Below are 16,988 nucleotides of genomic sequence, written 5' to 3'. Positions count from 1 at the left end.
TGGCGGGCCAATTTTGGACTTCAGGCTATATGATTGACATCCCTGAACTATTTTATCTATGACTCATATCTTCATACTGTACAACTTTTCACAGGACTACACTGTCATTTTTTGGTTCTCACCCCACAGTTTGAAGATTCCCAATTCAAAGGAGACAATTCCTCCACTGGCCCCTCATGGCTTTTATTTGCAGACATTGTTTTAAAATATTTTCTGTGTTGTTCCTCAAATTCTGACTTTGCCATCATCTCCCATATTGCATTTTTCTTTTATTCTTTCTTGTCATATAGGCCCTGTTTACACGTTTACACGTTTGCAAGTGAAAACGGCAAACTTCTGTTGTGTTTTGGATGTTTGTTTACACGAGAACGGTGCTCAGAGCCACTGAAAATGCAACTTTTTGAAAACGCTTGTCTAGATTAAGAAAAAAACAAAAAGTTCACTGTTCATTGTTTTGTACATTGTTGTCAGCATTTCTGCCGTTTCAGTGTAAAGAGATATCGTTTTAAAAATGATGTGTAAATGCAAACTTTTTCTAAAGAAAAATGTTACAATACGTTTTTTATTTGAAACTTTGTCGTGCAAACAGGAGCCTGGGACGATCACCAGGAAAACCCATTTCGCACTTCACCGTCTTGTGGCACAAAGAGTTGTTGAATTTGTGATCCTCATTACTGACGTCTTCCGAATTATAGTGTGACTATTGCTCTGTTACAGATACTCAAGTTTCTTGACTAAAAATTACATATATACAGTATAATGCGTGAAATTTGCACCTTATGCCACACGGTAGTTTAAAAATATTCAGGGACTACTCGTTAGTTATTGAATCCTGTAACACAAACACTTTTAAACCTAAAGACCAGGAGGAGGCCAGTGTGAGCGTGAGTGGAAACAGCTTGTGGAGCTGTGCATATGTGTGTGTAGTACCTCTCGAAATGATGGCGTAGGTGAGTGTGCACGCACGTGCAAAAACCATGAGTGGCGTGTTTACTATCCCCCAGTGTACTCGTTTGAAGTGAAGTCCTTGACTGAAGCATGTCAGAAAGGAGAGTAAAGCAGCGTGTGTGGAAGGTGTTAATGAGTTCCAGACTTTGCTGGGACCTGAGTACTCACACTCGAGAGAGTGAAAAACGGCATAATATTCACCCACAGCTGTTTGTCCCAAAAACAAAGTACCCGATGTGGGCCTGACGCTGAGCGTGTTGGAGTGTGAAAGCATGTCGAATGTTGTGGACTTTCCAGATTTGTCTTCCTTCGCCTCCTCTTATTCTGAGGAGGTTGTGTCAAGTGTTCACCGCTTAAAAAAGAAAGAAAAACATACTTTCAAGTCTGTAAAAAAAAAAACACCTTCAGAAAGCAGGTGTATGACATCTGGATTTGTTCTCAGGCGGAGATGTGGCACAGGATCTGGTGTGAGGGTAAGCAGAGTGGAAAGTACGGCAGCGGGGCAGGGACCCCTCGCCCACCTGGTCGGAGCTCCCTTCTCCGTGACCCTCCTGTGGAGAAAGAGCTGCTGAGAGCCGAGGTCAAGATGTTACTGCAGAACCTCAAAGAGAGCGCCGGCAGGGATGGGAGGTAGGAGCAACACATCAACCATTATGACCACCTGCCAAATATTGTGTAGCTCTACTGGTTCAATGGCAGGATCTTCTCTGTTTGGATCACTGCAGATTGGGTACTGTCAAATTCTCTCAAATCGTAACACTGTTCATTTTCTAACACATCAATTTTAATTACATTACATCACTTACTGCATGTTACTTCACCTGTCAGTGGTCATAATGTTAAGGCTTGAATACAAGAGCAAAAAGAAAGCTGTTTCCCAAATATTGGATCCTCTCTGAAACAGTTACTAATTAAACTTATTAAACATATTTATTGCTGTTAAACACTATCATCCGTGACTTTTTAACCCATCTGTAGTAGCTCCCTGAATTGGAAACATATGTATATATTTATTTTATTTACACACCAGGCTATCTAAAATGGTTCAAACTGAAAAAATGTGGCATTTAAACAAAAATATGTGTCAAATGCCACAATTAGACCTACACACTGCTTTTCACTTCACCTGATGAATGTTTCCAAACACTTGTAAATCTCACAGGAGAGATTTCTTCAATGTGGACATGCTCGTTTATGTCCACTGCCAATGATGCAGGTTTGCCTCTACGTTTAATAAAGGGAGAGAAACAAAAACAGTTATGGTGAAAGCTGCAAAACACCTAAAAGCGTCAGAAACAGCAAGAGAAACGTTAAATGACACCTAAAAGCAAAAAAAAGAGTAAAATGTCCAATGCCAAAACCAACCCGCAAAAGGCTCCAATCTGCCCGCCAAACCATCAAGCAATTTGGAAAAATTTGAGAGAAAACAGATTTACAAAAAAATTTAATAATATAATAAGTAGCACCACAACACTGAGACCCGAGCTGAGATATCAGTGATGGTGCCTTGAACGATTACTACGTTATTGCTATCAAACTAGCCTCATAGCCATGCCGTCAAGGTGAGTTTGTGAAAACAGACGTTTTTTAGACATTTTACTGTATTTTGCACCAGAAGGGCTCATTAAAATTGGCTTTATGTTGCATTAATTGTAGTAATTGCTTGTTTTTTATGAAAATATATTCGAAAAAATGTCATTTTCATCAGGTATACTCTGCGCAAAGATAAACTGTAACACTAATATTTAAAGGTTATTATGGCATTATTTTTCCAGTCCGGCATGCTCAAGATGAAACTGGGTTGTCTGTGGCCCATGAACCAAAATGTGTTCAACACCCTGGTCTAAACAGCTAAAACTGCAAATGAGACTAAAGAGGATTAAAAAAAAAAAAAGCCAACATTTTCTAAAAGATAAATAAAATGATTGAAATATATAAAACAACTATAGGCTTGAATGCCTAAATATCTTCAAATGGCAAAAACAACTACTGCCATTGCAAATTGAAATGGTTGAAACAATCATTCATATTATTATAAAAACTTAAACGTTTGAATGTAAATGTTATCATGGTGGTACTTTAACGGTCTGACCCTCTCGAGAGGATGTTGGGCTGTATGTGGCCGCCAAACTAAAATGTGTTTGACGCTCCTGGTCTATAGTGACCAGAGACAAGATAATAAATGAAGACCACCGTCTCACGCTCTCTACGTCATTCCTGAACAAAAAGCGCCATAAAAGGTCATAATGCTTTCACACGTCAGCTAAGAAAGGAAGCCCGGGGACAAAGAAGGGTTTTTAGGATGTCGCAAATTGTTTTTGGGAGGTGTGCAACAATGGCAGACTCAGAAGAAAAAGACGACAGGAAACACGAGATGAGCTGGAAAGTTTTCGCTCACAACTTCAGCTACGTCTGAAATTGTGACGAGTTTGTTGACGAACGCGGTGGCGTTAAAGTGGCATAACTTGATTTATCGCCACCTCTTTGCTTCGGACTCCATTAGTCTTTTTTAAATGTCATTCGGGAGTTATAGTCTCCTCAAGTGGCGGCAGTAAAAAACTGTAATTCCTGGTTTCTATGTTTCTACAGCTAATCACCGCTACGGTCAGAGATAAGCTGCTAGCCATTTAGCAACGCTTTTTAAAATTGTGCCGAGACTGTCATAAAGATCTGTTGGTTGGATGATGTTGTTAGCAGTGCTTGCCTCACATCTTCACACTGAAACCTAACATATATTTTAAGGAGTGTGTGTGTGAGAACGAGAGAGTGTATAATAAGTGAGTAGCTATCCTAGCAACTAGCTAGCTGCGAGCAGGAATGCTGCCCGGTGACCCTAACCCTCTCAAGTTTTGTTGAGGCCTTTTAAGCAAAAGCCCGACATAAGATGGATTGTTCACTGTTGTTGTGACTCACCGTTTATTGGCCGTCAATTTGTCAACTGCCCCTTTATTGGGATTTTCTTTTTGTCCGCGTCTTATTTTGCGTTGTTAAGAACTAAGCGGGTGTTTATTGTCCCCCTCTTTTCCTCGGATGTAAGGGTCAAATGCTTTTCGGTTGCATTTGTAATACGGGAAAAGACTTTTGGACATTTCACTGTATGTTGCACAAGAAAGTATCATTAAAATTGGGCTTTATGCTGCGATTGTTCTCATTTTCTTAAAATGTGTACTCTGCGGCACAACAAGGACAAAACGTTAAAGTTCAAATTTAAAGGTTATTATGGCACTATTTTACCGGTCCTGCCAGCTCGAGATGATATTGGGCTTCATGTGGCCCCTGAACACTTTAAAGTCCACTAGTCATGAGTCTTGTTCACGCATGAAAAGAAGTTAAAAAAAATAAAAAATGCAGTAAAACACACGCTGCTAGTTTTGGCTGCCCACCTGACAGAGAAAGTAATCGCACAGGGTTTTTTTTTTGTTATTCCAGTGTGGCAGGTAGGTCCAGTGTTTAAGCTGACGGTCCCTGTGTTTCTTAAGGCTTGAGGTGTGATACACGTAACAGCAAGGCTCCTTATTAAAGTGCCACCAAGCACGACATGGGCTGAAGTATCGCTCACTCTCAGGGAGTGCTCCAGCTCGGATGCAAACGGAGTTGAAGGGGGGAAAATTTTTTTTGAAAATGTCCCATTCAGAAGGAGAAGTGTAGCCTATTGTTCAGCAGTCGTGTGGGAACGGGGCCAGAGGAGTATTGGTGCCAGCACAAAAATCGCCTTTTCTCTTTGAAGTTGGCTCCAGAGTCGTTGTTGACCGTGACGCGTGGCGCCGCGTGTACGTGTGCAAGCATTTCGGGCCTTTGATCATTCTATTAGGCTAAATCCCAAGTGTGCATCAGCCAAGTGGCTTTTAGGAGTGAACCCAGCGCACGTCTCTGAATAATCATTCAAATTAATATTACTCCAAAGCCTCTTTTTCAATTTACTTCCATTTATTTTGCTTTATTGGCATGGAAATTGAGAAAATATTGCCAATGCATCAAGATAAAGACCAGAATGTATTTTTCTTTCTCCCTCTCGCTTTTAAAAATCAACATTTGTTTGTTTCCATGTGTGTGTGTGTGTGTGTGTGTGGGGGGGGGGGGGGGGGGGGGGGGGGGTTGTTTCAGCAAGGAACACTCTGCAAGTGTTTCCAATCAGTTCTAACCATAATGCCGATCATTTTACAAGTGCGTGGCATGGGCGTTTTACCTTGTAAAAGTCAATTGATTTTGCCTGTTGGCCTCCTTTGTAAAAGGTCCATTTGACCTTTAATGCAAGTCAAGTTGTGACTGTTGACACTTGCACTTTAACCTTTTTAACCGCTGCCTGCAGGTCCTGTGATGAAATGTGTGTGTGTGTGTGTGTGTGTGTGTGCGTGCGTGCGTGCGTGCGTGCGTGCGTGCGTGCGTGCGTGCGTGCGTGCGTGCGTGCGTGCGTGCGTGCGTGCTCTTTTCTAGGCCAACATTTGAGAGCAGGATGAGCAGATACATAGTTTTTCCATGTTGTGATCAGAAAGAGACAGCAATTATTTGACCTGTATGCAAACAAAATAACGCTACATAACAAATAAAGACTTTAGGCCCTGTTTACACGATAATGCTTCAAGTGTCAAACATTTGTAGCAAAACCTAAAGAGAAGATCAGTCTTTGTCTCGGTTCTTGTTCTTACAGAGATGATCAGGAGCTGCTGTCTCAGTACAAACAAAAGACGGTGAATTATGCCCTCGCCCACCGTGGCAGCCGTTACAGCAACTGCACCAACCCTCCAGATGCTGATAATGAAAGCAGGTGAGTAACACAGTTTCTCTTATAATGATCTGTAAAATATCGTTTCATCTCTTTCTGCTGCTTTCATCTCATCCCCCTCAGGCTGAGCTCCCCCTGTCCGGTCCCGTCCACCGCTGAAGATAAGATTGTCGCCCTGAGAGACAAGCTGAGCGTTACAGAGATAGACCAAGTGGTTGAGCAGCTCCGGTAAGCTGCACGTCGGGGTGGTGGATTTTTATTTTCAGCCTGAGACTCCCCTCATTCTCTCTTTTCTGGTTTTAAAGAACTTAAAAAATACCTAAAAACTCGGTCAAAATCAGTTTAAGGGGAAGAGCAGTGAGTAAATGAATAGTTAAATACCTTCGAATAAACATCTTGTTAATGAGTAACATCCCTTTGAGCACACTAGAATGGGCACTCGTTAGAGCGCATACCTTCGCCAACACCACATTTATTTGCAGATCTGAGTTAGCATAAAATACGCACGCACACACACACACACACACACACACACACACACACACACACACACACACACATACGAACCAATAAATACACGTAGACAAACCTACGCCCCAACATTCATTGGCAAAGGTAATAAGCGTTCAATCTTGGTAGAAAAACTAGGCCTTCCCCGCTAGACTAGCAGTGACATGGGGAACGTGACAATGGTTCTCAGAGCCACTGAAAAATGCAATTTTTTGAAAACATCTTCCGAGGTGGAACTTTTTGAAAATACTCCAACTCTATGTAAACAGTGAAAAATGAAACTTTTTGAAAATCTCTGACTGCGTCTCCATGGAAATGGGGATAAACACAACTTTTCTGAAATGCTGCTACCGTACACCACAGAAACAGTAAATATTTCTTCCTCACTACTCGCAAGTAGATGGACAATAACATGTGGCGGGTTCCCGATGATTGTGTCGCCGACTGACCCAGACTGAGAGACCGTTTAAAGGCTCAGGAAACCTTTGCAGGCGTTTTGAGTTAATCAGCTGATTAGAGTGTGACACCATGACTTTCCAAAACTGAACTTTTCCACAATATTCAAATTTTCTGAGACACTGAATTTTGGGTTTTCAATATCTGTAAGCCATAATCATCAACATTTCAAGAATAAAGGCTTGAAATATTTCACTCATTTAAATGTCTCTGAGTTACTACCTTCGGCACCGACCAGCCTTCTCCCCTTTCCATTTCCCCCTCAGTTTCCCCTCCGCCCTCCCTTTGGCCTCTGTTGCCGCCCTGCCTCCTTCACGACCCGTCCGTTCTTCCCTCCCTCCATCTATCCTCCTGTTTGGGGCTCACGGGGCAACACAGGCACTGGAGTTACCTTGGCAGAGCACCTCCCCTCTCCCACTCTCATTGGTAGACCAGAACAAAACCTCCATTGTCAGAAAATGGATCCCAGACCGGACCAGAGCCGGGGAGGATTCTTTTCTTCATTCTTTTTTTTTTTTTTTTTCAATGGAAAGGCATGAATAAAATCTACTAAGGTTATGTAAAAGGAGAAGGGGAACGTGTGCAGAGGAGGGGGAGGAAAAAGAAAAATAGGACAGTGTTTCCTCTGTACCTTATGAAAACTCGAGAGGATCAGCTCTGAGCTGTACACACACTCTTATCTGTCTGGCTGGGTTCAGCCGCGAAGCTGTTTGGTTCTCTTCTGTGGACCTGGCCAACATTTTGATTCGTGTCTGTCTGTTTATCTCACCTGTTCTATGTTTTCATTGCTGATGTGGTCTGAATTAAGCAGTGAATGTTGAAAAAATTATATAGTATACTGTGTATATATATATATATATAAGCCTTTGTATTGCCTCAGATTCTGACCTGCTCTCTATCGATCGGTCTAGGTGTGTCTTCACAGAAGAATCCAAAGCGTTGATCAGATTGATAAACGATATACAGGTAAGTGGACAGAATCTTTACCTGTGATCCACATACTTCCATATGTTTTGAAATGTGCTGACTCGGCACCTCCCCCCTCCCCCCCAAAAAATAAAATAAAATTCCTTCCCATTTGAATCCTCTAGGTAGGTTTAGACAAACAAATACGCCCCTCCTTACACAGTCTCACTGTAGTCTGACCCTTTACTTTTTTCCATCCGTCTGGCCAAGAGCTGTTGTAGAGCTCCGTGAGCTGGCTCTCTTTCCAATCACTTGAAACACACACACACACACACACACACACACACACACACACACACACACACACACACACACACACACACGTGCTTATGTCTGCAACCTGGCTGCACTGTCTGGCATTGTGAAATTCAAAGTGGGATTCTCCAAAAGTAGGACTATTCTGCAGCCCAGATGTTGGAAACTACCTCTCTGCACGCTGGATTGACGGCTTCTTTTATATGAAAACGAGAAAAGTTGGGAAATACGAACATCTAAGTGGCTCTCAAATTCAGATTATTTATCAGGAGCAGCTTGAGGTCACAATGTCAGCAAATACTTGCTGCAAATATATTTATGATCTGAGTAAATATGGAATATTTTGAACTGATGACATTTGAATCAACTTTTGAAATGCTTTTAAAATCATGCAAAGACATCAGTATGTTTTACTGTATTACCAAATCCTTACAAAATCTTTAATCATCTGCCATGGATGTTCTTACCTTCAAAGTTGAAACGACTAAGCTTCAGCCATAACATTATGACCACTGCCCTAATATCGCATGGGTCCCCATATATTCATATTATACACAAGTAACTGCGCTGCTCTGGTTATTCTGAGAGCTTTCTAGTAGAACCGGGATGAACTTTTGTAGAGATTTGAGCTACAGAAGCTCACCACTTCCCACTTGCATCGCTGAGCCGCAGTGATCTTTCAGGAACACTCCACCAGAGCTGCAGCTTCGGAGATGCTCTGATCTAAACGTGTAGCCATCCCAAATGTTGACTTCACCAAATTAATTCAGATCCTTTCACGTGGCCATTTTTCTGCTTCAAAGACATGAACTTGGAGGACAAGGTATTTCCTTTCTGCCTGAAGGTTATTATACTTTTTACCCGCATTAAACCAAAATGTCACATCTTGGCTGCTGTCTGGTGTGTGACTTGAACTTTTGATATGCGCCTTTAAAAGCTGCAGTGGATGGTCTGAAGCAGTGACCAGACGTGGTTTCCTCATTACCTGCGCTGACTCATCTCCTCTCAGAAGGAAGGACACCGGGATTTAGCTTCTGTTGCTTTTAGCAAAAAGCCTTTCAAAATCCTAATTGTACACCAACATCATTCTCACTGAGGCATCCAATGTGACAAACAACAACGTGGAGAAGAGGTGACAAAAATCTAAGTCACCCTCCACCTCCCACACCTTCAGTTACCCAGGTTGTGTCTTTTCCACAAAGAATTTATGTTCTTCATCTGAACTGGAAGGTTCTTCTATAAAGAGCCAGAGACTGGCAAGAAAAACATTTCAGTCTCTAAAACACCTTGTGGACATCCGGTTTGTGTGTTTCAATGGAAACCTTCATAAACTCCGTCTTATGGAAGCTTTTATTACAGTGAAATGATTCAAATTTCTTTAGTCAGATCAATCACATCGGGTTGCTGTGGATCAATTTCGATCAATCGCAATTGAATATCGTTCATTTGTAATCGATGTTAATCAAGTTTCATCTTGCATGAGCAAACAGACATGTATGTATACATGTAAACAAAAACTCTCTTTTTCAAAACACTTATCCACATTAATGTGGCACATCGTTTTAATCATTTCGGCCATTTCCATGTGAACAAACCTCCTTTTCAAAATGCTGACCTGTGAAACATGAAACTTTTGTGAAATGAAAACACACAAGCGATGCGTTTTCACTCAAAATGTTGCTGTGTAAACTGGGCCACGGGGCACACACGCTTAGTTTTTGAGACAGCAGTAGGGGGTTTGGGGTTGAGGCCCACTGGGAGACCAGAACAGAATATGTGTTTTCGCTGTCAGTCAAATAAGCCTGTGGCGATATTTCACTGTATGTATGTTTACGTAATGGACCATATAGTCTGCGGTCGCCGCAAAGACCTTTCATTAGCATTCGTACCCAGCACAGAAATAAGGAGACGGGTCTGCCATAGACTGCTAACAAACTCGAAGACACACTTTGCGCCGTGGACACTCACGATCACACAGACACACAATCAAACGGAGCACTGTGGTTTTCATTTGCTATGGATATAAACGTTTGAGGCCAAATTATGATGGAATTCTTGCTGTTCAATCACTTAGTGGTTACACACACACACCCACACACACACACACACACACACACACACACACACACACACACACACACACACACACATTCCTTTCCCTGGTCGCCTTCAGTAATAGTTATTTTTATCCCTTTTTCCTCGTCCCTCTGCTTTTTCACGATTAATACGTCTACCTCCTTTTTTCCGTCGTGTCCTACATTGTGTGTGACAATCTTATTCCAGTACTGAATGAGTAACTGAGCTAAATGACATCTGTGTTTACCTCAACTTATTTTGTAATCATTTTCATTCCTCATGATGTGTGTGTGTTACAGGAAAACATTAAAAAACAGAGTCAGGGTGGGTGTGAGTCTGATCATTCCGAGCCTTCACTTGCAGGTGAGGTTTCACATTTTGATCATTTGCTGCCATCTAGTGGTAGTTTGTGGGAAGAAAGGCTCCTCAATTAAAGGAGAACAACTCAATCTCTGTACCTAAGCTGGGAAATGTATAAACTGAAGTTCTAAGATGAATTTGTTATGTATTGCTGCTTCAGTTAGACCAATACCCAGTAAATATGTGTTACAGTCGTGTTCTCACAGAACACCAGATATGATTTCTGAAAAAAACTGTGACCACAAATTACTATTTCATGGCCACAACTATTTGGTGGCCACAAATTACTATGTTTGTGGACACGCTGTAGTATTTTGTGGCCTCCAATTAATACGTCATGGCCACAAATTACGTTTTGGTGGCCACATTATGGTATTTTATGCCCTCAAATTAGTATTTTGTGGCCTCTAATTACTATTTCACACTCTCCAATTACAATTTTGTGTCCATAAATCTACCATTTTATGACAACAAAAAAAGCTTTTAATGGACACAAATATGACCTCATAATAATATTTTGTGGCCACGAAACATCTATTTCTTGACATGAAATATAATTACATTTTTGGCCCCAATTTAAAGCTTTACTTCAGAAATCATGTCTGGGGTTCTGTAGGTTTCACACTGTCCAATACGTCAGATTGGGTTTTTTTTGTGTGTGTGTGTGTGTGTGTGTGTGTGTGTGTGTTTGCATATTCCTAGATCTCAGAGAGCTTAAAGAAGCTCTACAAGCAGACTTGGAGCTCTACCGCTCTTCATCTGCAGCTTTGCAGCCTCACAAGGACCTGAAAAAAGACTTCAGGTCAGTACACCCCCTGTAATTGTTCCATGTATTTTTGGACCCCAGATATACTTTAAGTTGGACATTTTCAGTTAAATTAAAGTGTGCAGGCCGATCTGTGTCCTCATTGGATGTGATACTGGAACACTCTGTAATCTCCAGCGGCTATTTGTTAGCAACAAGTTTGCAGTTACTGAACGCCGTAATCTTCTTCAACAAATGTAACCACAGGTCATATTGAGAGAATGTGAATAAAATCCCATAACAAACTGCTCATTTCCTGCTCAGAGACTCAGTTCCACAGTAATCTATGAACATAATCTATGAGCGTTGACGCTTCATCTTGTTGACTCCTCTTCTGATTTCCTTTTCTTTAGGTCGCCAGCAGGACAAAGCATCAAGACTTTGGCACACATGTCAATGTCAAGGCCACATCTTCTTTTTCCTCTTTCTCACAAACCCAAACCTCCAAATTCGCCTCCTCCCACTAGGAACTCGCCGTCCAGGACTTGTAGACAGCACAGAATCACCTCAGCACCCAGTAAATTAACCAAAACACCTGATGGGATGGACGCCTCAGCGCCCGCAAACATCTTCCCCTCGACTCCTCGGGCCCACGGCCATTTGGTCGCTACAAGCCAGCTTAAAAGTGTCCAGGAGGCAGAGACAACAGAGTCTCCGCTTCTCGCTGGCTTTCACCTCACAGCCCCTTCTACCAGACTGCCAACTTAACATCAAGGTTGACAAAGAGTCAGAATTTAAATCAGAATGCTTTGGTTGGTTTTCAACTAGAGATTACATTGAATTAGCTTTCGGTCATCCCAGACAATCTGGTGTTGGTCCTCAATATTCAACAGATCACCGCATGGTGTTCAAATTATTGACTGATGACTGAAAAAATGCATTTGAAACATGATTTTTTTTTAAAAACTGTAATTGAATGAAATTCATGTGCAGTTTTAGAGGGAGTACAGCCACTCTGTCCTTTTCTAACTGTCTCCACCAGTTCCTGCCTGATGGAGGAATCGGATTGTCTTTGTTTACATGAACATTGAGTGAAGTGATCATATTGATCTGTGGGTTTAAATGCACCAAGACTGCCACGTCATTCAGCCACTCAGGAGTCCCAGAGAGCTCAGAGAGAGTGAGAGACGATCCCGTCATAACCAGGGTTACACCACTTCCTCCCATCTGATTATAATTTCAATCAGACAGGGACAGTCAGATCAGATGTGTGTGTGTGTGTGTGTGTGTGTGTGTGTGTGTGTGTGTGTGTGTGTGTGTGTGTGTGTGTGTGTGTGTGTGTGTGTGTGTGTGTGTGTGTGTGTGTGTGTGTGTGTGTGTGTGTTTGAATTGTTTCATTTACATTTCATCCTCAGGAGATTGGATTGTGTTATCTGGTCACTTAAAGGTCAGAAACTTCATAATGTTCGTCAACGTTCTCGTTGCCACTAAAGTCACAGAAGCACAGTAACAAAAAAAATAGTTGTTAAGGTTAGTGGATAAGTGGGTTTCTGTTAAAGCACTGAGCACCACAGTGGCAGATTTTTTCAATTTTCTTTTCTGGAAAATGCTTATTTAGGAACCTAATGCCTGAATCGTGAAAATGATCATTCAAGACAATAATTAAAAAATATCATCTATGTACATTTGCATTCTTTTCAGTTCCGTTCACTGTGGCTTTTTAGCGGTTTGTCTACTGGCAAGAGTTACAACCGTTGGAATGTGATTTTGTTTGTATTTCTATTTCCAGCTTCTGGTTACTGCTACATTTACGCAATCAGTGCAATCAATACAAAAGCTTTTATTGAATCTTTGGAGATCATGTATGTCATGCTTTTAGAAACCAAGAGCTCCTTCAAGAGCTGAGAGTACTATGGCTACTCCTGCCTAAATAATTACAGCGTTCTCCTGTGTCTCAGATCAAGCTGGCATCAAAAGTCAAAAAGCATCTCCAAGAATCAAGGCTTAAATTTATCTGCTCATAATTGAGGTGAGCAAGGCTGTGCAACAGGACAAGAACAACAAGGGACACATATTCGAAGGTAGATTACAGAGCATCCATGGAAATAGACGGGTCAATGTACAACGTGTGAAAGAACAAAGTTGTTTTATGGACCCCTGCAGGAGAAACTGGCTCTTTAAATGTCAGTTCTAAGATGCTGGTACTGCTCATAGTGATGACCATATGTGTTGCATACAAACATTATTTTTACATTTTCTGTTTGTTTCCATTAGTTTTAAGCATACAATTGTGCTTTATTTTAGTTCGTATTGCAGTCTTTCTCCAGAGATAAGCCTAGAAACCACCTGATGACGAGTCAGCTTTCTGTCAACATCATATACGATAGTCTGTTCCTGCTGATATCAGCTGCTGCAGCACGAAGTCTTGCTCCTGAAACTCACTACAGATCAATAAAACATTTGAATTCGAATATTTGTGAATGAATTGTATTTTCAATGCCTAAATGTATAATGAGATGATCAAAGCTATAAAAATAATGTGACGGGGTCAAACAAAGTGCTGCTATGTATGCATATAAAAGTATATAGTATGCTTTTTGTTCCTTTAAATTATATATTCTCCTTTAGCTGAAGTATCCAATGGGGTATGTATTCATGACAGAAACGGACGAAACAATGGAAATTCCGAGAAAAAGTCATATTTATGAGTGGGAAAAAAGTGAATTTGGACACAAAAAAGACTAACTTAAAAATAAAAGAATAGTCAGATTTAAAGCAGAACTCTCTCTCAAATCTCTACATTCTCAATATTTCTAATAATATTAATAATTGTGTCGGAAAATAATTACTTTCTATACATTTTTAATTGCCGTTCCAGAGGATTTCAAATAATAATCTGCGTGCCTTCTTTACGTTCAGTTTGAATGAGTGACGGATCAGCCAATCAGCGGCGCTCATTCTGTCGACGTCACATGTTAACAGGAAGTAAGGTAACGAGGCTTTCAGAATGTCCACTCTGCACGTTTGAGGGGAAATAGGAGTGAAACAGGTGAGAGTTGATCACGTTTTCACCGTCTCTGAATCACAGGTAGACATACGTTTTTTGGGGAGTAATCGGATTACCCTCAACAATAAACTGAGGCTCGACAGGGGAGAAAGACCAACTTTGATCGCTGTATGGGTGGTGTGGTGGGGTGGGGGGGGCTGCAAACATTTGATTCTCACTACAAGAGTACATTATTTAATCAAAGGAACCAATTACATTATTTCGATCTCAATAATCGTGCTGACATTAGTTTTACTTTGACACTTTGCCAGTTTCAGTTAACCCATGGTTCAAAATACGCGTAAAATCAATAATTTGTTGCATTTTTAAAAGTTGATTTGCAATTACCTGCCCATGTCTGCTACAGTGTGACGTTAAAAGTGTTAAAAATCAGTGTAAATATTGATATTTTTTTATTTGCCTTGAATTGTGCGTTGAAGACTGTTGCTGTTCTTGCAAAATGCAACCTGCTTTTCCTGCTCAACCAGTCTGCAGCCTCGTGTTTCTTTTAAATGAGAAGGCCATATACATACGACTAGAACAGAAGATCTCACTCACTTTGATTTTCACTGCATTGCAATTTAATTAATGTCACTTAATGTCAATTAATGTCACAAGCTATGTATTGCCTTTACTCTTTAGTCACCATGAAAGTGAAAAAAATGTTTTTGTTGGAGTAAAGTTTCACGTTTGCACTGCAACGTTTTGAAAAGGATGCCTTGCACGTTGTTGTTTTCCATCTACTTGCACATGCGCAGTAGCAGCATTTCAGAAAAGGTGTGTTTTCATCCATCTACTCGGAGATGGAGTGCCAGAGTGTTTACAAAAAGTTGCGTTTTCAAAGGTTCCAGCTTGGAAGTTGTTTTCAAAAAAGTTTCATTGTCTCTGAGCACCATTGTCATGGAAACAGTCACCAAAAACACAACAAAGGTTTTCTATTTTCACTTAAACATTGTGTAAACAGGTCCCAAGTTTGGTCTCTTATCCAGAACAAACCTTTACTGTCTTGTAATACCACAAGGTGGTGTCATGACAAAGTAGTACATTCCAACAGATGGAGCTGTAATAGATAAACGGGGCCTCAGCCTGATTGATCTCTCCTACAAACCACTTGTCTCTCCTTCCCTCAGACATGTGGTGGCTGCTGTGGCTGCTCGCCGTCCTGCTGGTCCTGTTCAGCTGTCTGGATGTGTGGTACTTCCTGCGGGTGGCCGCGGTGGTCCTGCGGGCCTGGTTTCAGCCTCCGGTCTGGGACGTCACGGCGGAGCAGGTGCTGACGGGCCGGGTCACCCCGCGGGACATCGACATGGGCCACATGAACAACGCCCGCTACCTCCGCGAGTGCGACATGGCCCGCTTCTCCCTCTTCACTCGCAACGGCGTCTTCAAAGCGCTGCGAGCCCTCAGAGCCTCCTTTGTGGTGGGAGCCACCACCATCCGTTTCCGCAGGGCCCTGTGCATAGCGGAGGGCTACGAGCTGCGGAGTCACATCGTCAGCTGGGACGAGAAAGCCTTTTACCTAGAGCAGAGGTTCGTCTCAGCGAATGACGGCTTGGTCTGTGCTGTCATGTACTGCAAGATGAACATCGTGCGCTCCAGTCCGGACAAGATCATGCAGCACCTGTGTAAAAGAAAGGTACAACAACAAAACAACCATGTGCAGTCAAATTAATGGCCCGAGCAGTTGAGGAAGTGAGCTTTCTGGATTGTCTCTTGCAGGTGGAGTGTCCTGAGTTTCCAGAGGACCTTCAGCACTGGCTCAGCTTCATCTCCGCCAGCAGCCAGGCTCTCAGGGCCGAGAGCGGACTCGAGGAGAAGAACAAATAGGACATTAAATGGGCAGCGACAGATGCTGGGACATTGAGTTTATTGGCTCTAAAGTCAGAGATCTTCTCTACCAATATATGACTTCAACACTCATGTGCCTTTTTACTCCAAATGAGCTCAATGATCAGAGGTGTGAAACATTTGAATAACACTAATTGTTTACTGAGGTGGTATCGATTATATTTAACGAAGCTGTGCAATTGTACGATGTGTACGACCTTGTATTTTGGAAACAATAAATATAAACACAAGTTTTTTGGAAATCACATACTTTTTACACAAACTGTCTCATTGAGCTTCAGGCTGTAACTCCGCCCCTCTTGTTCCTTGTAAGTGTGTATTCACAGAGTGACACACATTCAATCGTAAGTGACTTCGATTTTTTATTTTTAAACTGTGAAAATTGGCTATGGGGGAGAGATTTTGTAAGCACACTCAGAGGAACGTTTCCAACTCGTGATCGTATCGATTCGACCAAGAATCAATTATGTTTGTGTTTGAAATTTTTTCTCCCCTATAAGATTTACAGAGAATCTCATGAAATCACAACCCGATTTGAGACGATATGTGATAGTCTTGTGAACACTGAGTGATGCAGCCACTCAGTTCAGTTTATTTATTTAGCAACAATTTCAACCTTTACGATGGTAAAAAGTAAGGTACCTCAAGAAAAAGGTTTGGAATCGCAGATCTAGAAGAAGATATTTTGGATGAAATTGAACAATTCTGAGAATTCATTCAGGAGAACACCTCAGCAAGCGCATTGTTGAGTCTTGTAAGAGGAAGGAGACTATAGTCTGTTTCCAAATGTTGACTCTTGAGTTTCTGTGTGACTTTACCTGTAATCAATGCCAGTTGGCGGCGCTCATTCTCAAAACCTGGACTTTGGAAAATTAAACAAATTCACAATGGACCAAAACGGACTATATCACCTCTCTGGGGATCATTGATATGGTTTAAATAAATCTGTATAAATCTTTGAATGATTATTTTTATATATATATATATATATATATATATATATATATATAAAGCTTTATTTGGTTTGGTTCGTTGTTATAATATATTTTAAATGT

General features: G+C 41.4%; 1 protein-coding gene across 1 annotated transcript; it reads left to right on the top strand.

Moving 5' to 3' along the window:
• Positions 1 to 14,009: 14,009 nt before the first annotated feature.
• Positions 14,010 to 16,891, top strand: LOC308122283 (protein THEM6-like). Its single transcript, XM_080484025.1, has 3 exons — positions 14,010 to 14,088; positions 15,216 to 15,721; positions 15,805 to 16,891. The coding sequence occupies exons 2-3, from the start codon at positions 15,218 to 15,220 to the stop codon at positions 15,910 to 15,912; spliced, it is 612 nt and encodes a 203-aa protein (XP_080340151.1). The 5' UTR covers positions 14,010 to 14,088; positions 15,216 to 15,217; the 3' UTR covers positions 15,913 to 16,891.
• The last annotated feature ends 97 nt before the right edge of the window (positions 16,892 to 16,988 follow it).

Source organism: Lipophrys pholis, assembly GCF_963383615.2.
Source record: "Lipophrys pholis genome assembly, chromosome: 1".
In the NCBI taxonomy this organism is placed as follows: domain Eukaryota; kingdom Metazoa; phylum Chordata; class Actinopteri; order Blenniiformes; family Blenniidae; genus Lipophrys; species Lipophrys pholis.
The sequence above is the reverse complement of the archived record's forward strand: the minus strand, read 5'-3'. Positions and strand labels throughout refer to the sequence as shown.